This window comes from Anguilla rostrata, chromosome 7 (assembly GCF_018555375.3).
Source record: "Anguilla rostrata isolate EN2019 chromosome 7, ASM1855537v3, whole genome shotgun sequence".
NCBI classification, from domain to species: Eukaryota; Metazoa; Chordata; class Actinopteri; order Anguilliformes; family Anguillidae; genus Anguilla; species Anguilla rostrata.
Window position 1 is genome coordinate 42,448,384 of NC_057939.1, and position 26,605 is coordinate 42,474,988.

At 44.6% G+C, this 26,605-nt stretch overlaps 1 protein-coding gene across 11 annotated transcripts in view; it reads left to right on the forward strand.

Moving 5' to 3' along the window:
• LOC135259731 (LIM and calponin homology domains-containing protein 1-like) overlaps window positions 1-26,605 on the forward strand; it is a 112,256-nt gene that overhangs the window by 44,397 nt on the left and 41,254 nt on the right. For 10 of the 11 annotated variants that reach the window (XM_064344407.1, XM_064344411.1, XM_064344408.1 and 7 more), the window contains exons 2-6: window positions 3,584-3,654; window positions 10,221-10,290; window positions 20,108-20,214; window positions 23,377-23,407; window positions 25,619-25,729. In XM_064344407.1, the coding sequence (XP_064200477.1) occupies window positions 3,584-3,654; window positions 10,221-10,290; window positions 20,108-20,214; window positions 23,377-23,407; window positions 25,619-25,729 (390 nt within the window). Of the gene's footprint in view, window positions 1-3,583; window positions 3,655-8,187; window positions 8,362-10,220; window positions 10,291-20,107; window positions 20,215-23,376; window positions 23,408-25,618; window positions 25,730-26,605 lie in introns of those variants that run through there. The other variant, XM_064344410.1, reaches the window with a different exon arrangement.

The following is a 26,605-nucleotide window of genomic DNA, read 5'->3' on the forward strand; positions in this document are numbered from 1 at the left end:
CCTCTGTGATGCTCCGCTCCAAAATACGAGCTCGGCTAACGGTGGTGGAAGGTCCAGGGGTCAGAAAGTAAAAGTCCTGCCGTGTGTTTCTTCCACCCACGAACTGCAGCCAGCTGATTGCACCGATTAGTTCTACCTGCTGGCTGAAGAATTGGGCTAATTAGCAAATCCAGGGGATTGGAACAAAATACTGGGGAGGACTTTGACTTTCTGAACCTGGATTTCCCACCTCTGTCAGAAAATTAGCACCAGTCCCTCCACTTGCTGCCACACCTTTGTACTTAACAGACTTGAGATTGCCCTCTGAGCACCTCTGAAGTTAAAAAAAAGTATTATATTAATGTAGACACCTCAGAATACTACCTGGGTATCCTCTCAGCGTCCTTGGGCACTACTGCCACTTTATTTCACTAAAGGGGATGTTTTATGACTGTTGTACTATGTAATATATTTTCACATAAAGGAACCATTTTACAGTAATTCTCAGTGAGCAACAGCGGGTAGTGTGGTATGGAAAATTCTGGGACTGGCATTGCTAAGATAATTGGCCATAATAGGTACCCTAAAACTGGAGATCAAGCACCTACTGTCACACCGCATTGTATTTTATCCTGGTATTAAATTTTTAATGGCTTACACATCACCAAAACATTCAGCACTGACAGATACTTTGTCTGCCAAAGACATGCCAAAGTTGTGTTATAGCACGGCCTTTAACAAATTTTCCTGCCATATGTACCCAATTATCCATAATAGTTAGTTGTAGGCTATAAGTTTGTATCTGGGTGATGTTGTTTTTATTGCGATATGGCTGTAGGGCAGTGGGGATGGAGCACAGCTGCAAGATGGAGTTTTTCTGGTCTGGTTGCCATAGTTACATTGGTATTTGAGAGCTCTGATCTAAGCGCCAATGTGCCTGCTATGGCAGGTGCCAGTGATGCAGGTGTTGGTTTCCATCTCCGTAGTGGCCTGCTTGGTAAGGTAGTCCTGCACTCTGTAGCCCAGCATCCGGCTCCTTCCTCCGCACGTGGAGCAGCATGTGCTGCTGTCTTAATATTCGGCTGTTTGTTTTATTTCTGTCTTTTTTCTTTCTCTAGACAGTCGGAATCCTGAGTATCGTTTCTCAAAGAGTTATGAGAATAACCCAGAAAAACAAACCAGAAATGGTATGCATCTTGGCAGGCCTTTTATGAGTGGAAATGTTCGCTCTTCATTTGGTTATGGAATGGCCTCCCTGGCACAGATGTGCTTCACTACCAAGAATTGCAAGAAATTCCTTCATCTCTTTGCCTGTACTTTGATATATAAGTTCATAGGCAATTCATTTCATGTTAAAGTATTTGAATTGTTCCTTCTTTTTACTGGCGTCATTAATGTGGCGAGACATTCAAAATGGAGGCTTGTGTTTTCACTTCCGAAATTGGTGAAAACATAACACTGAAAATCGTTGGCTGTCGTTCCCTCTGGTCTCATATTCCAGCTGTTAATAAACTGTGGCAGAATAATGTTAGCAGTGCCTTTTTGTTCCTGTTTGTTTTGCATTCCATTCTAATTTTGGTGGTCTGAGCAGAAGCCAGATTGAAATCTAGCACAACCTGGCACTGCTGGAGACTTGTTCAACCTCTCAAAGGAGTGTCAATGTCCATTTCCTCCTCATAAATCAAGGATCTTGCTTTCATTTGAAGTTTTGTTTTTAGACTATTATCTTTCAGCTAGACACATTTTTTTGGTGACCTTGCTGCTATTTTCTTTGAATGTTGCTTTCAAACGTGAAACTTGATAAAACATTTGCCGCTGCTTAAGTAGTGTACACTACCACCCCCAGTGGTAAATAGGAGAATTACCTTACCACCAGTGGATGAGCTGGAGTCAGCCAGTTGTGTTTTCTAGACTTTTCTTTGACACTTATACACAGTGGTAGGCAGGGGGTTTTCTTCCCCAGAAATGTTAGGTCATTCAGTGGTGGTGGACAGCAGCCTGCTTTCTTGAACGCTTTCCAAGGAAAAAATAGCGAAATGACACAGTACAAACCGAACTTGCTAATTTTGCTGCACTCTGGCCCTCTTCACTTTTTCACAGCTGTGAAAATAAAAAAGCCCGGGACATTTGGGAGAAAGTTATCCTCTGACTGTTTTTAGTTGCCAAAGCAGTCCCATAAACTGATAGATCTCTTTTGCAACAGAAATAAGGAGCTTTTAAATCCGCCTCTCTCTTACCCTTTCCCCTCGAGCGCTTACAGTCTGTTTCGGCGAGACGGTGTAATTATTCAGCAAAATGGGCTCAGAAAGTTTCTGTGGGCTTTCTTCACGGTTTGTGCTGGCCGGTTCTGGTGTAAATTGGCTAGTCTCACAGGAGGTTGCATTTTTTATGTGCTGTTTTTGAATTGGACAGTGGAAACCCCTTAAGGGGATAAATTCACTCCCCTGATGGAATGATATGAATATGTGTTTGGTTTGTGCTGGAACAGAAGGTTTGGGAGCAGAGAAACAACCTCAGCACCCTTAACACTGACTCTGTCGCTGGCATGTGTCCCTCACCAAGTCATTACCTCACTATGGGGCTATATTGCTGGGCCTCAGATTGAACAAATGTGGGAGTAATTCATTTCAGTCTTAATCCAGAAACATTTGTTTGGGGTCAATAGAATGTGCTGCCCTTGATTAATTAGATTTTATGCATTGATTTGTTGATAGATTATTTGATTGGTTGAATGATTTGACAATTTTTTGACATGCGATTCAAATACATGACCATATTGTTATGGATGTTTATGGAAGAATGCTCAGCTGCTCTGATCTATTAGCTGGTGGTAGTGGTTTGGACAAGATGAAATTGTCCAGAATGCAACTCATTTGTACCTCGCAAGTCTTTTTTCTTAAGTGAGGGTTTAGATCAAGCTTGTTCAGATTAATATCAAAGGCTTTCGATGTAAGAAGAGAAAGAGGATGAATGAAAGAAAGCTGATGAACCCGATTGAACAGCTTCCACGGTTTAAGAGTTTGTTTACATGGATGGTGATTGATCCAAATCAGGCCCACCGTGACACCAGGAACATATTAGCGAGCAAGAAAGAACTACCAGATCCTGTGCCACGTTGAATTAGTTCCTCCGGGAACAAGGGCTAAATGTTTGGGTGAGATAAAGGGAGCTAATGTTAAGTTTGTTTGTGGAATGCTGTCAACCGGAGGGTGATGAGAAGTATTGGCTGTTTATACTCTTTCTTTCTGTCCTTTTTGAAGTTTATTTTTTCCTGAATGGCTTGCGAACGTCTGAACGGTTGTGTGTAATTACCCATGTTTTTATTTACAACTGTCATTTCTGTTTACCTTAAGGTTATTGCTGAGAGACCCGCTATAGATATTCTCTGTGAATGCACATGCTTTAATGATGGATTTAACCTAACTGCCATCTCAAACACAATTTAAAAATAGTTGAAAATATGAACTTGCTTTATGGAAAACCTGTAGGAACTTGCATCTGTTTGTAGAAAAATGGCACATGACTTCTTTTAGGAGTAAACTGTGACCATTGCAAGATCTGGAGATGATGACATGACAAAGATGTCTCTTTGCTTGAATTCCAGGCAGTCACAGGCAGGCGATTTGGTGACAAGGACTTTCGGGCTGGCCTGGAGAACGGGATCCTGTTGTGCGAGTAAGTTTAGGGAAGTCTCCACCTTCTTAAATACACATGCACGCACATGCATTAATGCATGCATGCAGGCATGCACACTTATATGCGAGAACACTTTGCACTGGCATGTGGTGATGTTCAGTCCAGGGTGTCCTGATGCACAAACTGCTTCACCCTGCCAAAATCAGGATGAGATCCAGGTGTATGAGCCGTCCAGAGATGAACACGCCCACTTTTCGATGACACGTCATAACCCAGCTGTCACCTCAGTGTCCAGAATTGCATGAAGTAGGACTTTACCAATGATAGCACTATTTCAAGCCTGTACACCTGAACACAAGGTGTAATTCAACTGAACTTACAAAGTGGCTAAAGAATAAGTTTTCAGTGGTGGTTTAATGAGTGAATATCAGTTGTTGCATTTCTGTCTTGTGTGGGCATTCCCTTGCAGTGTTTTCACAAATTTTTCCTCAGTCAAAATTTAGAAGCAAAAAAAATCCATCTTCATGGGTCATCTCTCCTGACCTCGGTTCCTGGACACGAACCAACAGCAGTACTGTTAAATATGTCACACGGGTAATGTCACATAGTTTCCAGAATGTTCCGTGGTAAGTTATGTGAACTACAATATGTGACTCCCATGATTGAAACATAATGGATGTATACTGTACCATAGCATTCCTCTTTAAAAAAAGGAATTCCCATTATCATTGATTGATTTTGGGGAGTCCAGTCTCTGGGTTTGTGATGTTTACCAGCCTGCTTCGCATTAGGTTCCACACTTGCGGCTTTCATCCGTTTCCCAAGATGAATTTCCCCGGGCGGAGAAGGGATTGACTATGAAGAGCGCCTGGGATTTTTCGTACATCTGTTTGCTATTAGAGCTGAGATCTCGGGCAAACAGCAGCAACCACCGCTAAGACCAGAGAAAGGCGCATTAGTCCTTTATGTCCGGTGGCCATTCCAGGCTTCAACTCAGTCATCGAATTAAGGGGGAACTCAGGTATTAATTGGTAAAAAAAAATCCCAAGGGAAGTGATTGGTCGGATGCCAAATATCTTAGCCATGGTTGATCATCAAACGTAATTGATTTTATCCTGAATTTATTTATTTTTTTCAAGTGCCACTGAGATACCTGTGTTTAACAAGTTATGTTAAAGGTTAATTGTGCATATACTGTGTACATTTAGAGAACTGGAAGGGGTACTCTACATTAACAGCTCAGGAATCTCGGAACTACATTTTAGACAAGTTGTCCGATCTGCCTGAGTGTTCTTCACAGGGTGTGCTGATGGTCAACATTTCTTGTTGATAATGCTGTCCAGTGTTGGGTACTTCCAGTTCTCTTTTGGTTCCTGAGAGGCTCATTTAGGAGGTAATCCTTCCAGTAATAACTTCAGGCTACACTGAAGAGCAGGAACCTGTGATCTGAGTGAGAGTGTGTATTAATAGTAATAGCATCAACTAAGGGTTAACAATTCAGCTGTGGGCCAGTGGGCTTTCTCTAAGTGGTTTAAACAGTACATTGGGTTTTCAGTGTGTAGGTGTGCCTTAAAGGACTGTGCTCTAGGCTTGTGTGTGTGTGTGTGTGTTTGTGTGTGTGCATGTGAGTGTGTGGATGTAAGTATGTGTGTGTGTGTCTATATGTGCATGCATACCCACTCTGCATGGCAAATGGATGTGTGTGTGTGTGTGTGTCTATATGTGCATGCATACCCACTCTGCATGGCAAATGGATGTGTGTGTGTCTATATGTGCATATATACCCTTTCTGCATGATAAATGGATGTGCGTGTGTGTCCCCATTGTGTATAATAAATGTGTGTGTGTGTGTGTTTGTGTGTGTCTGCATCTGTTTGTTTGTTTGTTTGTTTTTGAAGTTTAAATGATGGGGTTCCCATGGTCCTGCTGTTGTTCTTCAGAGCTTCTCAGACTGACTCCCGTCCCATCAGCCTCCCCTGTTTCCCAGCTTTCATCGCTGGGATGATCAAACAGACTTCCCGCCAATGTTTTCAGTATTCCCTTTCTTCCGCTTGCAAATGAAATGAAACTCAAAACGAGGCTTTTATCTGGGAGCACCAGCAGCGTGGAGCAGTGGCTAGATAACTGGATTGTGATCAAAAGTGCATGCTGGGATTGCCGGCATATCTGGCACTTGTACCCTCGGGAAAGGAACAGCACGTAACCCGAACCACTCCTGTGAATATGAACTGGAACTGTACCATGGTGTAACATGTAAAGAATATTCATGCATGTCATACCGGATAGGGCCTTCTTACAAGCAGATAACTACACTTTTGCTGCAGTTAGGATAGAAATACGCTGTGAGAAATACGCTGTGAGAAAATGTATGGAATTAATACACAGCGTGTTAAATGGCAGGGGATGAAACTGTTTACATTTTCAATTTACGCATCTCGGGGAGAGAATAGAACTAGCTGATTTGCGAGCCAGTAGGGGCTTGTCGGCCACTTTATTGATATTCTAATAAAGGCTGCCGGGATGATTTAGTATGTTTGTATTTCATTTTCAGAAGAAAAAAAAAACACTTACAGTAAGGATTCCTATTGTGAGAACATATAGCCTGTCTCTCTGAATGATGGATGTGAGTGCTTGCATACCTCACTCAGACCGGACATCTTTGCGGCCGTACCGTACCGTACTTCCTTTACATGTGGTCTTCGTTCAAGTGCTAGGAACGGTATATCTGTCTTGGCCTCTTTTTTCCACAGTCGAATAAATCAGGGAGATTTATGGGTACTTCCCTTGAGGTTTTTTTTTTTTGTCTGGTTTGTTACAGTAAGCCCTGTCATAGTCCCGATAATCCTGCAGGTACCAGCATTCCTTTGGAATTGATTGGTGCGTGAACGCAAACAGATGGGCCTTTTGTGCTGGAGATACTGTACTCTTCTCCTGACCTCTTTTGTGTGTGTGTACGTGTGTTTGTGTGGGTTACTTCATGCTAAACTATAGTTTTGAGAATTAAAAGCTTTTGAAGTTGAAGGAGCCAATATCAAAACATTGAAATACTGAATGTTGAATGTTTAAATATGCAACTATTATACTGATATACAAAACCTGCAAATCAGTAAATTTATGGAATACTGGAATATCAATTATGGTATAATATAGGACAATTAAAATAATTACAAGAAGAATGTGGAAACTACCAAATCCACCATTAATATTAACAGGTACTATTGTTAAAAAAATCTGGAAATTTAGATTTTTCTATTTTGTAACTTCAAGACGAATACATATTAACAGATACATGTCCTGTTGTGAAAAAAAATAAATAAATAAACAGCAAAATGAGATGAGTTTCTATTCTAGTCTTGTAGAAAAGCAGAAAAGCTCATTACTGGAAAACAGGAAAATAACATGGACCAGCATTGACCTGATTCTACCCTGTCGATAAACAGGGTGGCCAACATTATATGTAATAATCACGCTCAATGCTCAGTTTGAAATCGCGTCGATATAATCTCTTATCATATCGTCTGGCATCACATTGCGTGGGGAGCGTAAACAGAACTTTGCTGTGTCGCCGCCTTGCTCCTTGATATGAGACAAAATGGGGCCTAACCATGCATTGGAGCTTCAATGGCACAGCTCTGGATTTCCATCAGATAAGATGTGAACACTCCGCTCCTGGAGGAAATTGGGGAATGTCCCCTTCTGTTCAGCATGTTTTCCAACAACAAGTTCTGAGCTACCGGCCTGCAGTTTGTTCGGCTTGAAGTACTTGCACCTTTGCGGCAATGCTGTACAGACAAAATAGTTCTGTGAGAAATGAAAACCCAGGTAAAGTGCTTAGATGCTTAGCATCCCACCCTGTTTCTGCTTTGTGTGTGTGTGCGAGCGAGCGAGCATGTGAGTGAGTGAGTGAGTGAGAGAGTTTAAAGACTCCTTTATTGCACAAAATGAAAACCTAAATAAAATAAGAACATAACAAGCAAAATGAAGGTATCCACACACACAGACCTGGAGAAAAGGAAATAAAATAGGATAAAACTGAAAGATTAAATAAACTCACAAAAAGGGGGGGAGGGAAGAGAAAACATTGCTACAAACCAAAAGGAACACCAGAAACTGAACCAACTTAAAAGACAAACACAAAATAAAAGACAAAAAAGACACCATTACAGTAAATGGTTAATTTTTACCAAGACATCAAAAAACTAACTAAAGAAAAAAGACATAAAAACAAACACAAGTAACTTCAAAAATGAAGTACCAACATGTCACCCTGAACAGAACACAGCACCTCTTCATTGTACCATGTGCTTCTAAAAGAGTGTGAGAGAGATAGAGAGAGAGCAAGAGAGAGAGAGAGAGAGGGAGTGTCTCTTAACACCGGACCAAAATATGGAGTGTAGGGGAAAACGCTGGCGACTGCAGTGTCAGCAGTGGTGCCCTAGACTAAACATCTTGCCACACCCGGGCACTGTGCACCCACTCAGGAATTCGCCGGTCTCTCTACCCGTCCACAGCCTGCAACAGGTGCATCCTACGCTCGTAGCTGTGCTGGTCATTAGGCTGAGAAACGCCTCCATTTCCTGCCTCTGTGGCATTGTGCGGATTGACAAGGTGTGAATAACTACTCTGAAGGGATTAGAGGGGGTTGAGAGGGTGGCAGATGGTGATGATCAGAGAAAGGAGCGGCGAATGCGGTGAAAGAAGAGTAGGAGAGATCGAGAAAGCAGCAGACACATGGAGAGAAACAGGGTAGACAAAGATTTAAAATCTTTTGTTTATTATTTGCTTTCAATGTATTTAGGGGGGGTGTAATGTTATATTGCTACACTTTATATGCTATTTAGCTATTTTCTTTTATAAATGGTGTATTATTTATGGTTATGAATTCTAGCTTTCTTGTGCCTTTTTTATGACTGAGCGGATTTGGTTTAATATTCTGTTGCTCTAAAATGCTTTGTAACTGGTTTCAAATTGTAATTGGTTGCAAACTCGCCTTCTGCTAATAAAGCCTGTTTGAGACCTCGAGTTGTAGATTTCTGAAATCCTGACAGCGGTCCAAAATCACAAGAACTTTCTGACACTTTCACAGTCTCGTCCTGTAAGACAGGGCGTTCCTCCGCGTCCGTTTCCTCTGTGCTTTTATCTGATCGCGGGCGCAGTAAAACGCAGCCTCCCACCGCATCTGCAGATCGCAGCGGCTCTGCAGTGGTCCTCTGGAAAGAAGTAACAGCAGTTAATCTCACGGCCATAATTCCTGATACGGCAGCTCAATATTTATACGAGAACGTCTGTAAACAAGCATTTGAAAATAATTTCCCAGTCAAAGTGTTTATTTGAATGTTCTGTACGGAGGAATTCCCAAATTCCTGGCTCGCGCCACAGCGTTCGATAAATGTTCGGAACGTCCACCCGAGCGTATTTTTCCTGGGTTTCTGTTAATCGGTGAACCGTCCTGGGCTCCCTTCGGGGTTGGTAGCCTGCGTGGGAACAGCCGTGGGAGGGAGTGGCGCAGTCGGGCAACGGGGTCTTCCTGGGGGGGGAGTCACCAGGGTGGACCCGACACCGGGGGCAAGAGGCGCGACGCGGCTGCCAAAAAAAGTAACCGCTCTCAGATCTCAGAGACGAGAAGCGAAGCCGCCGAGATACCGGAGCTCTCCGCCCCGCCCGCCGAACCAGGAACTTTCCAGAAATGCTCTGGGAAATCTGCAGGGGGGAGAAAATGGCGGATGAAAAAGGAACACGTGCTGTCCGTCCACAAAAAAATAATAAAATGAATTTGCAAAGCAAATAACTCGGTGGCTGCAGGCAGCTGTTCTTCCGTTTTGCCCTTTCAGTTTCTTCAGTCACTTTTTTTGCATGGGATTTGACAATGATCTTTTGCATCCTGTGATCGATGGTTCGCCAGCACTTCCCTGTCTTAACTGCCGTGGGCCGTAAGCTGGCAGGTAGTTCAACTGCGACATAGGAGGGCTTTTCAAATGGAGCGCTTTGGATGAGAAACCACAAATACAATAAAGAGCCATAATGCTACACAGTCGATATAAATCCAGTTTATGGCCCTCTAGATGAATGCTGAGCGAAGAAACATGCCTGTGGCCGTGGTTAGTCTTGCCCGAAACGGAAAGGCAAAGCCTGCAGGGCTGGAACCGGGACAGATTTTAAAGTGAGAAGAATCAGCGTCGCGTCACATTGAATCATTTGCCCATTAAAAACCCCCGCTCCTTCCTTCTGTATTGTACAGTGCAGCTTGCGTCAGTGCCGAAAGCGCAAAGGAATATTTGAGACTGAACACCCTACGCAATTCCCAAATGGCTGTATACACCAACACTGGCTCACTCAGATTAGATGACAGTAAAACGTTTCAAATAGGTAGCTAAAATATTAGTGCTAATAAGGTAATTAAGGCCAGAAGTTAGCATGAAAACCAGAAATGGATATGGCCTTCATCTCCGGTCTAAACCCTGCTTTTTATGCCTAAAGTCAAAACCCTGCAGTCTGCACTTTGAGTAAACCCTGCTGTCCATGCCTGTAGACCCTACTATATGTAGTCTGCTATATGTAAAGACCTGATGTCTTTACCTGTATTCTAAAGCATTCTATCTTTACAGGCTGCTGAGCTCTATCAAGCCTGGTCTGGTGAAGAAGATCAACAGACTTCCTACTCCCATAGCAGGACTGGTAAGTGTTCTGCCATGTTTTTTCCTGTCTGCTTCCATTTGTCCTCCACTTATTCTCTGTACATTTCCGTGTGACCATCTCCTTTTTCCAAAAGGGAACTATTCTCGCATATGCTGTAGGTGCATAGAACGTTAATACATTTTAGTTTGGATGCTTCGCACACTCAATATATTGCCCCCCTCCCTTCTTGCATTGCGCTGACTCAGGCTCATGCACTCCGCTACAGTGCAGTAACAGTCAGGTGTTTATTGGCAGGGGAAATGATGTGTGACAGGGGAAACGAGGCCTCTGACCAGTGCGATGACATCACACGCTGGCTCAGAGACAGGCTCACACCTCCTGCGCAGAAGCCTACCTGATTGAGTCTGTTTCCCATTTAGCTTGAGCCGTGTGCTGTGTGGTGGCCTCTCCATCAAGGGTGTTTAAGGGGTGCTCAGACTCCAAGAAATCCCCATTTTCAGTCTCCTGATTACCCTAAATACTGTGAGAAATTTACAAATGGCTGTACTTTACATAGCTGTCTGCAGTTTTTTTTTCTTTTTTTTGGCCCGGTGTTCTGTACATGCCTGCATGTACTTCCACCGTTATGAATAAATCATCATTGATTCAGCTGCAGTAAATCCTCTCCTCTCACATGGAAATGGTCTGCCCTCCTTTGATTCTCCTTTTAGATGCCGCCTTTTGACCGCTTAATACTGAGTGTTACACAATTGTTCTCCTCCCAGAACTGAATGCCCTTCTTTTCAGTGCCTGCAGAAATAAATATGCATGAGGTAAGCTGTTCAAACTCCCATCTCACCTTCTTGAAAGACACATTCCAGCTATTCGCTCAAACAAGCATCAATCAGCTACTCTGGACTAGTGGAATTCCTGATTGAATTATTGATGTCACCAGTGAACCACACTATAAGCCAATCGGAGTTAAAAGTCCAGGAGGCATGCTTCCCCAGTTTATACAGTTGGTAGCCATATTTCTCCCGTGCTGTGGGAACAAATACCTCTCACTGTGCTTCTTTGCTCTCTACATCCTGAAGGTGGCGCTGTTTTAATTTGTGGGTGAACACTGGCAAGGGAGAGGTGGAAGGTCCAGGGGTCAAAAAGTAAAAAGTCCTGCCAGTTTTTTTTTTCCACCCATGAACTCAGCCAGCTGATTTCACTAATTTGTTCTACTTCCTGGCTGAAGAATTGTGCTAATTAGCACATCTAGGTAATTGGAACAACAAACGTGAACTCAAAAGAGAATTGGAAATTTAGAATATAAATCATTTGGTTCTCGTTTCAAAATTGCTTAATTTTTTGGTATTTGCAATGAAGGCTGCTGCCTTTTTTATACAATAAACACAACTGGGTTGTACACTGTAGTGTACAGTACAGATTCTAAGTAAGAATTTTCACTTTTAGAAGAACTGTTGACAGACGTGTGGTTTTCATGGTTGTTGATTTTCATTCATGTCTCTGAAACCAAATGTCCTGGTTTGAAATCAGAACCTTTTAGAACTATTTAAACCACACCCCTGGAATCTGAGAACAAAAAGCTGCTTATTAAATACAAGTAAAACATGAACCAAATAAGAAATATTCCTAATTTAGCGTTCTCTTCATTTTCAGTTGATTTTATTTTTTCTTTTGAAGTCATGCCAAGACCTCATGAGAGTAAAGGAAGTGTTGGCTGACGGTTCTCGGCTTGAAGCAACACACCTGCTCCCACTACAGAAGGTTGAAAAGTGAACTCTTGAAAGAGGATTCAGACTTCCCCGCTAGCTGTGATTAGTGGTTTGATTTATTTCACTTTGGAGTACTTGCACTAGTATTAAAATGTCGATGTGGATTGGAGTTGTAATCCTTGAGATTATATTGAATGAGAGTGCTCTTGCTTTGCCTGGCAGTGACAAACAGCCATGACCACTCCTCATCTGGGTTTGCATGTGCCATCAATGCCACAAAACTACAGTTCCCACCAGGCCCTGGTTCTCCATCAAGCGGCTTAGCATCATTACAGTATTTCCTGCTAGCACAGCGCCCAATGTTTGGACATGCCAGCGCTAGCGGCTTCACCTCGTGTTTTCTGGAAGACTGCTTACGTCCCTGTTGTTCCCAAACGGCTTCCCAGGGGAGCTGTTCTGCTGTTCCCTTCTCTGTTCCACCCATTCTGAATACCAGGAAATAACCAAGGGCAGAGGTCTCTGTTTTCGTATGAAGTTAATGGCTGTCCCACCTCGACAGCGTGTGAATGGGACTCAGGGGTGGGCGCAGGTGTGTGGGACTTCAGGAACATGTTGTCAAAGAGGGATACTGGGAAATGCAGTTCATTTTAATCAAAACGATTCAGGATCCTACCCCCCTTCTTTCCAAGCGAGAACGATCCAGATAATGAATATTATGGTATATCTGCTGTGTTATAAAACTAGTACAGGAGTTATTCTTCAATATACTAAAATAACACATAAGACTAAACACATAAGGGGCAACAGGGGGAGAGGGTGTGGGTGTCAGATGAATGAAAAAATGAATCTGTCAATCAATCAGTCAATATATCATTTTCAATGAACAAAATTCAAATAGAAAACGAAAACATCTGGAGTTTGACAAAAAGCAAAAAGAAAGAAGAACAATGGTGCGAGAAAAAAAAGCTGACCGAAGTTAAACAGGATTGAAAGAAAAATGGCTGAACGACAGAGCCGAGATAACCCCATTCGAAGGGGAGGGCGAGCGGTCAGGGCTGTATGGCGCTCTTTGTTACGGGGTTGCGGATAATCGAGAGGACGGGGCGAGCCGGGGGTGGAGCGGCGCAGAACAACAGGCCGCAATTAAACTGTTTTTGCAGGAAGTTTGGCTTGGCCGGGCAGGCACGCTCGTCTTATCTGGCCCCGCCGGTCGACGGTACCTCCTTGGGCTTGCGAGGACAAAAGTGTGATTACACACCCACGTTAAAAAAAAAACAAAACACTTTCACCGTACTGTACTGCCCTCCCGTTTTATGATAATTGTGGAGAATGTTTTCAAAAGACACAATGGACCCACACCCTCTTTTATAGGCAGGCACGCAAGACGTGAGATCTCTTATGTTCTTGGCCTTTCGCCACAGGTCAGCTGATGTCTCTGATGATTTAAATTGTAGTGCCTATCAGGAGGGTTACGATTCTCACAGATCTATGTTGGACTGTGGTTAATATAATGGATCATGAGGCACCGAGTTGCAACTCCATACCTGCTGTGACACATGGCTGTGGATGGGTCTTTCATAACTCCACTCTGTCAGGTCAGCGAATCAGGGCTGTCGCTGCCGCTAGTCACATGACCTTATTTTTGCTCCGGCCCCCCCCTCTCTCTCTCTGCCCTCCAGCAGGCAGTGGTGATTGCGTTATCTTTCACGTCCTAATAAACGGAGCCCGTCCCGTTCCCCCTTCCTTTGGTGAGAGGGAATACTTTCTCGTGAATCTTGGTCGAGTTCCTGCGGTTATCGTCGCTCACCGCCTCTGTCTTTTTGCGGCCAGGAAAAGGAGACTGAGGGACTTTGATTGCTTTGAGTTTTTCGCGTCTGCTGCAGGGGAGCGCTTTCCCTGGTGTCCTGGCTCACATTCTAAAACGGGAACCAAGTCGCCTTGGCGCCTGCATTTCTCTCTCTCCCACTCTCTCTCTCTCTCTTTCTTTTTCTCTCCCTATCTCTCGCTCTTTCGCATTCTTTTGGACGAGACCACAGGGAAACCATGAAGTCTCAGTTGTGCAGAAAATCCATATCTTTCCATTTGTGATTTTAGCAGTTAAATAGTATGTGCCTTTAGTGCATGAGGTTAAGATGACCATAATGAGCAAGGAGGGAAGATATTGGCTGTCATTAGTGGTTTATGCATGTCTGTGATTGTGTGTGTGCATGCATGTGTGTGTGCGCATGTGTGTGCATGCATGTGCATGTGTGCGTGTGTGTGCATGTGTGTTTGCGTGAGTGTGTGTGTGTGTGTGTGTGTGTGTGTGTAGCGCAACCCTCTTGTGCAGTGGCCCATCTCCCATCCCTCCCTCAGCTCCAGTTCGGCGGGCAGCAGACAACAGTGCCCTCTCAGCAGTGTGGCCGGGGCCCTGCGGGCAGGGACAAAGCGGGCCCTGTCCTCCCACTGCTCGACCGCATTCCGTCCCACAGAGGCAACAATGCGGCCGCCACGCTTCAGGCTGTTAGCGTCCGGCCTGCTAGCCTCTCCAGCTGTTAGCTGTTTGTTTTAGCGCCCCGTTCCTGTTGCTGAGGACACGGCGTGAGTTCTCGGGCTGCTGTCGCTGTGCTGTCACCGTGATGTCACCGCGGTGTCACGCGTTCTGTCACCCTGCTGTCTCAGAGATGACCGGAATCATCGTTGGCACTTTGCTGCAGCAGTGATGTCATTCTATTCAGATGACTTCAGCACTCTCATTTACACTGCATGCAAGGGAGACTGAGGTGATTTCAATAACTAGCACATCCAATCCACAGTCTAGGGAAAAGTTAAGAGGTATACATTGGGTTTTAAACATACTCTGTGTACATGTAGCACGTGCTGTGGAGCTAGGGCAATACTGCACTTACACAGATAAATAGCCAGAACTGTATCAACAGCTAACCAGAATGTAGTATAAACTATGGATAAAATAGTTTATTGATATTCTGCATCAGAGGTAATGTCTTGGTTTTTAAAATGGAAGCAGTGATGACATCTCATTAGACCCCTGTGTTTGTGCTCTCCATGCCTCCCCAGCTTAGCATTGTTTTCGTCTTTAAGCAGACAGTAGCGAGCCCGCAGGCAGAATGTGTGCGGGGTGTTTACGCAGACAGTTAAACCTATTAGCTACAGACGCTATGAACCGAACACTGGGAAGAATGTCACATTTTGTTTTTTGTTTTGTTTTTGTGACGGCTCCTGGATTTCAAGCAACTTTTTTGGACTTTCAGTCAGGCATTCCGATTAAACTTTGTCTGTTGACATTTTTTTTCAAATTAGTGTTGTTTTTGGCAACAGAGGGCATATTGTGGGGAGAAGTTAAAAAAAGGAAGGAATTTGTTGTTTTGGTTGGGAAGTCCGCAGCTGAAGTATGAACAGGAGCTTGTTGTTTTTTCTGGCTCCATTGTTTCACATGTCTCTCTCCCTCTCACTCTCTTGCTTCTCTCTCTCTCTGTCTGTCTGTCTGTCTGTCTGCCTCTCTCTATCTGTCTAGATGCATTTTATTTCCCCCCTCTCTCTCTCTCTCTCTCTCTCTCTCTCTCTCTCTTTCTCTCCATCTCCCTCCTACCCTCTCCCCCTGACTGGCTGGACCTGTAACCCCAACAGTACCTCTTGGAACTCCTGAAAGACCAATGAGCACAGGCTTTTCACTGTTTGGTGTCTTAACAAATATCTGACTCCCACACAGACAATGGAATCAGTTAAACCATGTGACCCTGGCCAGGTGTCTATGTTCTCAGATTGCAAATTGGTGTGAATAATTTTTGTCATTCCCCTGTGCTGGTTATGGCATATATATATCATGTTATTTTGAGTGCTCAGGTCCCTGAACTTTTTTGATCAGGAGATAAGGGCCCCTCCTCCATCCCCACATTCACAAAATGCTCTTTCAACAACAGGCACAACATGATACCTGAAAGTTACCCAACCTCCCCCATTTCTGTTTTCCTGAAAACCAGAGAAAAACAAGAGAGGCATTTCCATAGGCCACACTCATTTTCTTAAAGGAAAAGCCTTCATGTATCTTTGAAAGCAGAATAAATAAATACATGGTCGGAAACCAATTTGAACCAAAATACAGATTTGATTTTAGATTCTCTGAAGAAAGTAGTATATTGTAAGGACAGTATGTTTTCATTCATATTAATTTAGGCCTTCTGGTGGTGAGATATGAAAGCTTGAAAAATGCAAAAAATATTTCCATTGTAGACAGATCCCCATTTTGATTTTCTAGTGGTGTGCCTAGTATAGCTTTCCCAGTGTTGAAATGTCACTGTGAAGCAGTTGATCACAGCCCAGCTGCAACAGGGTCTAACGCACCACCACCCACCTGTCATCAAACACGTCATGATCACACTGTCCAAATGCCTCATGACGACTCATAATGAGCTTGGGTAGGCTAGGCACCAGATGTCAATCGCTTGTCTGGCTGGTGTTATAAATCATTGGTAAAAACAGGTTAAATTTATTTTTTGCATAATTTAGGAAATTCTGTTAAGGGTGTCTTGACCAGACTCTTCACTAGAAAGCCTGGTAGAAGCTGAGATCAGTTTCGGCTGTCTGTTCCCACACTCAAATTGTGATCGTGCTCTTGCTTGTTTCGTGTGACAATAGAGGCTTTTCTTACTATGTCTGTTGTGAAATCTCCAACCATTAGGTCATTAGGTCAATTGCCTTCTGTTGAAGAGTGCAAGATGGTTTTTTTGGATGCAACTCAGCATTCTGCCGTCTGTGTTTTCATTGCAGTGTGTATGATTTGATGGATTTGATTGCTTCCTGTACACCCGTCCATTCCAATGTAAGCCAAAATGAGGTATTGAGTGTTTCCCTACAATAAAGTTTTATTGTACATTGTGTTCATTGTAGTCTTGTGGCGGGATTCTAATGTTTGGAATAGTTTTATATTTGGGATGTGGAAATGTGTGGACGTATATTCAAGGGTTGTTTAGATTAGATTGATTGATTTGATTTTGGACATTTTTATTGGTAACTTTATTGGAAAATTTTATTTTGCACTAATTTCAAGAAAAAGCATCATGTAAGTTTCGTTTTCAGTTAATTTTGGAAATGCTAGGAAGGCTCTGAAAATGAATCTCCAGGAAAGTGCCGTACCAAACTAACATCAGCTCTCACAAGGCTGTTAAACTAATGTGTGGTCCTCCCAAAGTAGATACTTTTCCTGGGTTGCATTTTTCTCTAGAACAACCCAACAGTAGGTTTGTTTTTAATCACTGTCATTTCTATTTATTTTTTGGATGGAGACTCTCGGAGGTGTCAGAGCTTGTGTGTGGCGTGAAATGTGACTTGCGAGGTCTTGTGCCGGGAGGAAGTGGGATCAAGCCCCAGGGGCTCGGAGGTGGCTGAAATTTCATCCATTTTCCAAACCGAGATTGACAGGGAAGGCCCCCGTGGTTCCTGGAGGGTGATCCAGTCTGAATCATTTGCATACTGGAGTAGTGTGTCAACTCATGGTCCACTGCCTGGACATCTGTAAAACATTAGGACACGCACACACACACACACACACACACACACACACAAACACACATACTCATACACACACGCACACACTCACACAAACACACACACACACACACACACACACACACACTGACCATCTTTGTCCTGGTCTGAGCACCTTCTCCTTTCTTTTTTAATCATTGTTCTCTCTGCTTCAGTGATGCTAGTTAAACTCTGGCTTAGGTCATTGATTCCGGTACAAGGTCATGAGGCTATTATTATGACTGGTTTATGTGTTATCAACCGGTGGACCAAGTGGTAAAATGTGAAATAGGGCCCTTATTATTGTTATCTGTGTTTAAATCAGGTAATTTTAGGGGAATCTCCATGGACTCATTAGGAAAACCAGTAGTAGTATTGTTTCATTTATACCCCAATATTGAAAACACTCTTTTGACTGAGGATTGTGAATCAGAAGATTAAGTTTCATACCATTAAAAAGAAACCTAACGAGTCAAACTCTATTCAAAGTCCGAGGAAGTTTTGAGGTAGGTGTGTACTGAAACCAAAATCTCTCCTGCAACACTGCTGAGTAGGCCTACAGGCCCTGCGGTCCTTATGAAGGACAGCTTGCTGAATAATCACACTGCACGTTGTTACCATTGCGGGTATTGTGACTCTGTTGTCTGCACTCCATTAATAGTATCTGGAAAGGTGCTCTTTGTGTCTCTCTGTGTAAGACTTACTGCAACACTTCAAATGGCAAGGTGGCACCATCTGTTAGTCAGCAGTTGAGATGGAAACATTGCCCTGTATAAGAGCATTGTTGCATGTGACTCCTAAAGTCTTTTAGCCCATCCTTGCAGTCTTGAAACTATCCTCTGTTTTTGGGAAGTAGCAGTTTGGCTAATGTCTTTCTGATGGTGTTCTCATCGGCAGACTCTAGATAGCATTCCTGTGCTTTAGATTCTTTTCCATTAGTTGTGACAAAACAAATCAGTTCCTCCTTGTAAATCCATCAACACACTGTAATACCAGGCAGCCTGTATTTTGTTTCAAATCTTTTCTGTCACAGCCTCCATTAACTATTTCACAGATTTGTCTTTGCTAATATCAGTCAGCAGTACTTTCAACTTTGCAGGGTGTTTTGCAAATGGCCAGCCATGGCATGGCTGTGTTAGGAAAAAGTCAACAGTCTGAATTGAACGATTTCACAAACATTCCTGCGTTATCTGTGTACAGCCAGTGTGCAGTTCCAGTAACAGCTCAATTTTGGGGAAGCCAGGTCTGAAACACAGTCCAGATTTTGGCTAAAGAAGGCTTGGCATTGTTTCCTTTTCTGCTGGAGCTCATTTTAAAAAGGCTGTCGATCGGACTGTTCCTCTAAAACCCCATTTTGAGAAGTTTCTGGTTGGAAAAATTGTGCGAGTTTCACTAATAACGGGTTGTCAGACCACCTCAATGCATTCACTAGTTTGAGTATAGCATGTAGATATAGAGTACACTAACCTTAACCGCATCCTGTTGGTATAGTTCACTTTTTGGAAATTTAAAAAATAAAAGTTTTAATGTATGTTTTCGGTTCAACCAGTTTTGTGTGATGAAGGATGTTTCGAATATATTTGGAAGTTTCTCACGGCCTACCAACTTTACAATACCACATATTGTGGCATTCATACTGTAAAATAAAAGTTTTCAATTGTGTGTTTATGTTGTGGTATTCATCTTCACTCAGGGTTAGATTACAAATTTAGTGGAAGCCAAAATTTTTTACTAATAATTTTCTCAGTAGAATTCAAAATGTTTGCATGTTGAGTACTTAACCAGTTGTGACAACCTGTGCTAAATTTGAGCGAATGCGCATCGTGGTGTATTGAAACTGAAGCACAGCCGCTGGCTTTCGTCCGCGAGGTCGTTTCAGAGCCCCAGGAGCTGGATTGCGTGCCGAGCGGCGGCTTAGCCGAAGGTTCGCACCCTCAGTTGTGGAAACAGCGCACTCTTACGCGTGACCCAGTTAGCGGCGGCTCGGAGAGGAACCCGAGGATGGGCGCGTCGGGCCTTCCCTGTCACCTGGGGAGATTCTCAAATGCGGGGGAAGTGAGGTTGGGGGTGGGGGGGGGGGGGCAGGGGAAGGCAAACCTGAGAAAGCCTGTTTGTCTTTCCGAAGGGAAAAAATGAAAACAACGGCGAAGCAACAATGTGGGTGAGGAAACTGCGACGCCCCTCCCCTCCTCATTCACTCTGGGCTGGGGTGGGCTGGGCTGGGCTGGGCCCGGTCCATTGACAGGCTGGGAGTCGGGCCGGTTCAGGTTGCGCTGCGTTAACAATGCGCTTGGGGACACCTGGAGGGGAGGGCCCAGGCAGGGAGAGCAGGATTCTGATCCGCTGCTAGCGTGCGGTGCAATTACTGAGCTGTGTTTCAAAGAGACTGCACCTCTGTGTCGGACTGAGCAGCGTTTCAGAGAAACTGTGCTTCTGCGTTGGAGTGTGCTTTATTTCAGAGAGATCGCGTCTCCGCATTGGACCGCATAGTGTTACAGAGAGACTGTGCAGTGGACTGGGCAGTGCTTCAGAGAGGCTGTGCACCTGCGTTTGGACTGCGTTGGAGTGTTTCAGAGGCTGTGCTTGTGGCAGAGTGCTACACGTGTTTCTCTGGCCTTCTTCTCACCCAGGACAACCTGACCCTGTTCCTGCGAGGCTGTGAGGAGTTGGGACTGAAGGGATCACAGCTGTTCGACCCCGGGGATCTCCAGGACACGTCCATACGCGCCAACCTCAAGTAAGGGACCACACGCGTGCATACACGCACACCCTAACACACACATACATATGCTTACACACACACACACATACAAAAACACGTGCACAGACATTTGCACGCACAAAAGCACTAGTGTACATTCGTACACACACATACATGCACATACAATCACTCTGACACTTTTTGGATGTACATGTACACACACTCTTCAGCGCCGTCCTCATCTCTCTGTCTCTTGTAGCTGTGTATTCATCAATCTGTCTGCTTGAAGTTGTTGTTTTCACAACACTTCTTTCTTTAGCATAATGAATCATAGCCTGCCTTTTAAGGTCCCCAGTTTGGTGGCTGTAATTACAGTAAACAAGCCAAAAAGCCACAAAGAGCTTAGTGTAATTTCCTGTTGTGCAGAAACGGGATAATCCAATATGGAAAAGTGTACCCTTGAACGCGTATATGATATATTGCGGACACGTTGGCTGATGGAGACGTCCTCAGTTTCAGGAGCCGTTCCTCCTGAGGCGGTTCGCGGTGTCTCAGCGGGTGCTGGTGCTGTCACACCGGCCTGTGATTGTGGGCGCGGTGACGATGACAGCCAGTCTGTCCGCTGTGCTGCTGGGGAGGTGTGAATTGTTGAGGTCGGAGCGCTGAACTCTGGAACAGAGGCTCGTGCGCTTAAATCTGGCCAGGGCAGGCGACGCGATACACTTGAGCTGTTTGAGAGCTCGCGGTGTAAGTTTTTTTTTTGGACAAGGGCTGTCTGGGTGGATGAGTTATGTAGCCGAGCCTAATGTGCTGTGTGTGTGTGGGCGGAGACCCAAGTCCCACCTGCTGGATTCTTAATCTCTCTCAGGAGCACAGCTGAAAACGTGAACTTCAGCTGTCGCTTACCTGATTAACATTGTGTGTGAATATATATATGAGAAATGGGTGTGGGGTTATCACATTAGTGTCACTTTATTCTTTATGTTTTGTATTACTGTACCATCTTGGTGTAAACCTATTTCAAATGAAAGCCCTAGGACAGTTTTGCAGTGCCTGAGATGTAGGGGATATTTATGTTGAACTGGCAGTTACAGCACATAGGATTCCAGAGCTGTGAGCTATGTTCCTGGAGTTCTAGTCCCATTCTCCCATAAGTCTGTGAGGGCACCAGTTTGTGAGGGGTGCCAGTTTCCTCTGTCCAGACAGGCCTTTCCTCCGCTCGGCTGGTGACCCTAACAACTAGGCCCAGCCCGTTAAAAAAATGAGCGAAGTCCCGAAATATGCAGCGCAGCTGTTTGCTGTCGGAAACCTGATCGATCTCCAAGACTAGTGACAGGTCACCGGAGAGGGATGGACCTGCAGAGGAGCGGAGAAAAGGTGATATCATGACCTCATACCTCGTGGAATCTGGCGAGGCCTGCCGGCTTGAGATCATGTTGTGCGAGATGGTGGGAAACGCAACAACGCTGGTTTAGTCACGCGTGATCGGAAAGCGGAGAGACAAGGACCTGTTGTTACCTTTCTGACAGAAACCATTGGGGCTGGAAGGAGCAGCCCTACGGGTTTCACTCCTGGTACCAAGCTCTCACTTTCGCCTGTCCTCTCTGGCGCTCATTATGGGGGGAAGGAGATGTAGCCAAAACCCAAAAGGAACAGATGTTGGTCTGAGGGAGGCTAATAACATGGTTAGCAGATTCCAACTGTCACTTTTACACCCCTGACCCGGGTCCGTAGTTACTCTCCCAATGAGGCTGCTCGTCTTTCACGTGGCAAATCTGAGCCCTGTGCAATTATTGCCTAGACGTTTGTTTCATGTGGGGATAATACCGGGGTTTTTGTGCAGTGAATGCAGCACAAACGTGGGTGTGTTTGTACTGGATTTATGGCTCAATATTGGGTATCTTCTTTTGACCTCGTATTTTTGTCAAATATCAAGCGCATAGCCTGCATGTATAAGCTTGAACCTTGGGAATTTGGAAGACCCGAGCCTAGGATCTGCCAGCATTTGACTTGTAGTCACTGTTCCTTCTGACTGTGATACAGAGACTGGTTTTAATTTACTTACAGATAGAGACACTTGACAGCACAGAACAGAATTACATGGTCAAGTTTGTCTACTGTGACCTTGAAAACTGTGGTTTGCTAAAGAAAAGAAAATTCCGTTACAGCAAAGGGTAAAATAGTATCTTATGTTATGAGGATAAAAAGTAATCCTCTTTTATCCCAGGCCTTGTAAGGTTTATTGTTTATGGATGTATTCATTCATGGATGAATTAATAATGTGGGTGTATATCTCAGGATAAGCTATCATAGCTTTCAGAAGAGCTTAAGTGGGCTTGTTTCATCAGTAAAACATGTCCCGGCCTATGAAATGAACTTTAACACATCACTAAGATAATGTCATGAATAAGAATCATTTGTTACAAGGATTTATTGTCGGTTATGAATTTGTTAGTAACCAAAAGGCAAAAGAGCCTGCCTGTATTTCATGATTTGCAGAGGTGGAAAGTCCAGGGGTCAGAAAGTCCTGTCATTTGTTTCATCCACCCATGAGCCCAGCCAGCTGATTTCACTAATTAGTCCTTTCTCCTGGCTGAAGAATTGTGCTAATTAGCAAATCCAGGTGATTGGATCAAATTTCTGGGAGGGACTTTTCTTTTCTGAAACTGGATTTTCCACCCCAGATAATTTGTCTACAATTCAGGTGGTTAGTTCAGTATGAAAGAAAAAATCGGTCAGTGTGGGAAAGTGGTTAGAAAACCAAACTTGTTTCAGATGGTTGCAGGTTCAATATCCGTGTCTGGTTTGGCTCTCGAAAACAGGCAAATAGCCTGAATGGCTTCAGCCATCAGCAAATGCCCAGCTGTATAACTGGATAGCATTTAAAAATGTAAACTGTGCGAGTGTCCTCGTGCGAGTCCGTCTGCCAAGTAAATAAAGGCTTTGAAGTGAGGAAATGAACAGTGGAGGAGAGGGTCCTTCTCATCGGCATTCCCCTGTTTCTCAAGTGGCAGACTGCAGTGTGGCAGAGATGCTGGTGAGATGCTCGTATTTTCTTCTGTATCTGCTCCTTCTGTCTTTTACTGTGTAAATGCAGAGATGGTTATGTTTTGTGTTTTTTCTGACCGATAATGCAGTCTCTCTCTCTCTCTCTCTCTCTCTCTCTCTCTCTCTCTCTCTCTCTCTCTCTTCTTGCAGGGGCTCGGACTGCAGCAGGAAACTGAAGAATGTGAGTGAGCTCTTTTTCTCTCAGCTCTCTGTCTCGTTCGTTTTCTTTTTCTGCCTTTCCTCTTTCATTTTTTTATTTTATCCGTGTCTCTCTCTCTCTCTTTGTCTCTCATGCACCTCTCTTCTGTGTTCTTGTGGCTGGCTGCAGTGCTGTGATGTAGTCATCTCTCTGTCTACAATGCAGCACTACATGCAGCCTGTTTAGGGGGCAGTCTTCAGTGTGTCTTATTGTGGCTAATCACCATTATCAAACGGTAGGGGGTTTGGCTATCTGCAGTGCACGATGCCATCCAATGTACTTTTACTAGAGCCGGCGTTCTGGGTTGCTAATGTGGATTTAATGTGGCATTTCATTAAAGAGAAATGTTGCAGTAGCTGCTTCCAGGTTTGATTAATATATTAAATTTCTTATTTCTAATGGCGAAAACACAAAAGTAGAACCAGACGCAAGAAAACAACAGTCAAAAAGGAGAACAAAAGTCGCTAGGCTTGCACACGCTTGAGAACATTGCTCCCATTCGCCAGAAGAACGCTCTCGTGCCAAGACAGATATTGGCTTACATCTGGCAGTCTTGGTTTCAGGACTGGTATGAGGCAGAATGTTCTGTGTAAACATCAGAGTTTCAGTTTGTCAGATAAGCAAACACGTAGCGCTTGTTTTCACCCGTTACTGTGGCAACATTGTGTAATGACGAGCGTGTGAGTGACAGCTGATTTTTTGGAAAAAAAAATAATAAAACAAACCTTTGAAGGCACCTCACCCTTCGGTATGGCTTCTGAAGGGAAACAGTTTCGAAACCGTGAAGCATTACAAAAGTCACAAGCAATGCGTGGTATTTTAAAGTGACAACAAGAAATGCCTGCTGATGGACAGAAATTCTACCAGTCGTGACCTGCCTCAAGTACAAACATTTCAGAAAGATGATGTTCACATTCTCTCATACACGATAAATTTTCCATTGTTAATTCAACTATAGCAGAGTACATATGGGTCCAACTGGGCCCGTATGTACTCTGTAAGAACTGATTGAACACTGAACATTTTACCGTGTACCGTGAAGCAAAGATTTATTTTTCCCCTCGCTTTAGAGGCAGAAATGGTATTCCCTTGCCTTTGACCAAACGTAGTTGTCTCTGGGTGCGTGAAGCGAGCGGCGTGCGTAGAACCTGGCAGACGGGTTGGTGTCGCGTCGCGTTCGTGCGTGTGCTTGTGCACGCTTGCGCGCGTGTGCGCAACTCCGAGCGCACAGAGCGGAGACAAACACTTCTTGAATGGGGAAGCTTCGATCGCTCGCGTCAAAGAGGCGGTTATTCTTTTCCCGCTCCTCTGTCTCGGGTGAGGGATGTGTTTGCGGACGACGTCGGCGTCGTATAGAAGACCGCAGGGCGGCTGGGACCGGGATTGAAAGGTTAACCGCACGTCCCCCTCCTGGTAAATAGCGAGGCGACTCGGTCCGCGTTGGTCACGGTCCCAGCGGACAATGGGGCGGCCTTGTCGTGTTTGCGCAGGGACCCCGGATAAACATGGCGGGGGGAACAAAAGGAGATGTACCAAAGGCCAGCGGCAGGAGGTACGCAGTAAAATGTTCCATGTTAAATCAACACTGATTCAGAGTACATATTATCTCTGCCGAACTCTGTATATGTAAACTCTGTTCGAGATGATTTAACACTGAACATTTTACTACGTACGGTGTGCAGCCTTTAATGTCCTTCCTCTTGGGTTAGAATGGGAGTTCACTATTTTGATTTGGTTCAAACACTGAACTTTGGGGGGGTGTGCTTTATTTATCTTCATTCGAATGTTAATTGGGACCCTGGCAGTGGTCAGGGAAGCTGTGATCATTGTTTTCGGCATTGTTTAGATGTCCAGCATTAGCTGTTTTAAAGGACGTTTTCTGCATGCGCCTGTACTGTAATCCCTGAGTATGCTACCTAGCCTAGCCCCAAAAGTGTGCTACCTAGACTAGCCCCCTGAGTGTGCTAACAAGCCTATCCCCCTGATTATGCTAACTAGACTAGCCCCCTGAGTGTGCTATCAAGCCTAGCCCCCTGAGTATGCTACCTACATTAGCCCCCTGAGTGTGCTATCAAGCCTAGCCCCCTGAGTATGCTACCTACACTAGCCCCCTGAGTGTGCTAACTTCCTAAACTCATATGGTTTTGTCGGTTTCACTGAGAACGTAAGCGGTTTGTTCCTGCCCCCATGCAGGTTCTGATCACCATATACTGGCTGGGGAAGGCTGCCAACAGCTGTGCGTCATACAGCGGGCCCACGCTGGACCTGAAGGAGTTTGAGGGACTGCTGACACAGATGCGAAAGGTACGGGGTGCCTCTTAGCGTACGCGGACGCAGCAGGGCGCGGGGAAAGCATCTCTACGGAAACCTTTCGCTTCTCAGGCGGAGGGCTGGTTTGACGTACGAGCGACAGACCGTAGGAATGCGGAGCCGAGGCTGTGATGCCGATGAAGGGGCCAGTGTTTCTCCTAGCCCTATTTCTGAAACATAATAATGAATATGCAAACTTTTGTAAAACATACATTTGCAGTTGTTCATTTCAAGAAAAGGGCCAAGGTGGGTGTTATGGTTTCGGTTTCGGCTGTGGTACTGTAACCAGCCGTTTCAAGTTCAGATTCCGGGAGGGCTGCTGCTTGACCGAGGCATTTGGTTCATTAAATATCATGAATGGATAATATAAAACACAAGATGTGTAAGCCACCTTAAAGGAAGGCGTCTGCTAAGCCAATAGACTGTGTATATAGGTTTCTCTGGAGGACACTGAGGTTGACTTGAATCTGCTCACCTCCTATCCCTCCCTCTTTAGTTTACTATCTGGGGCCTTTACGCGGGGAATGACTGCCTCATTGTGTCATTTACTGGATCCCGGGCCAGAATTGAGGCCGGTCACTGCTGGGTCAGCTCGCGCCTCACAGATGGAGATTGACCCGTACCGTGTACTATTGTCGTTGCATGTGTCACAGAAGGTTCTAGCCTGCTCCCTCTGTAGCCTGATTCGAGCTCTCAGCCATAAAGCTGAGGCCTGAGTGCTCATTGAGCCCAATGGGAGGGGCTCATTCTGTATGCCCCGCCCCTCCCCACCGCACTCCACCCCACCCCCGCCTATCTGGAAGGGCTAGCCATGCGGGGGATGATGTCATTTGGATAAGACTGACAGTTTTTTTCCATGAACCCTGATGT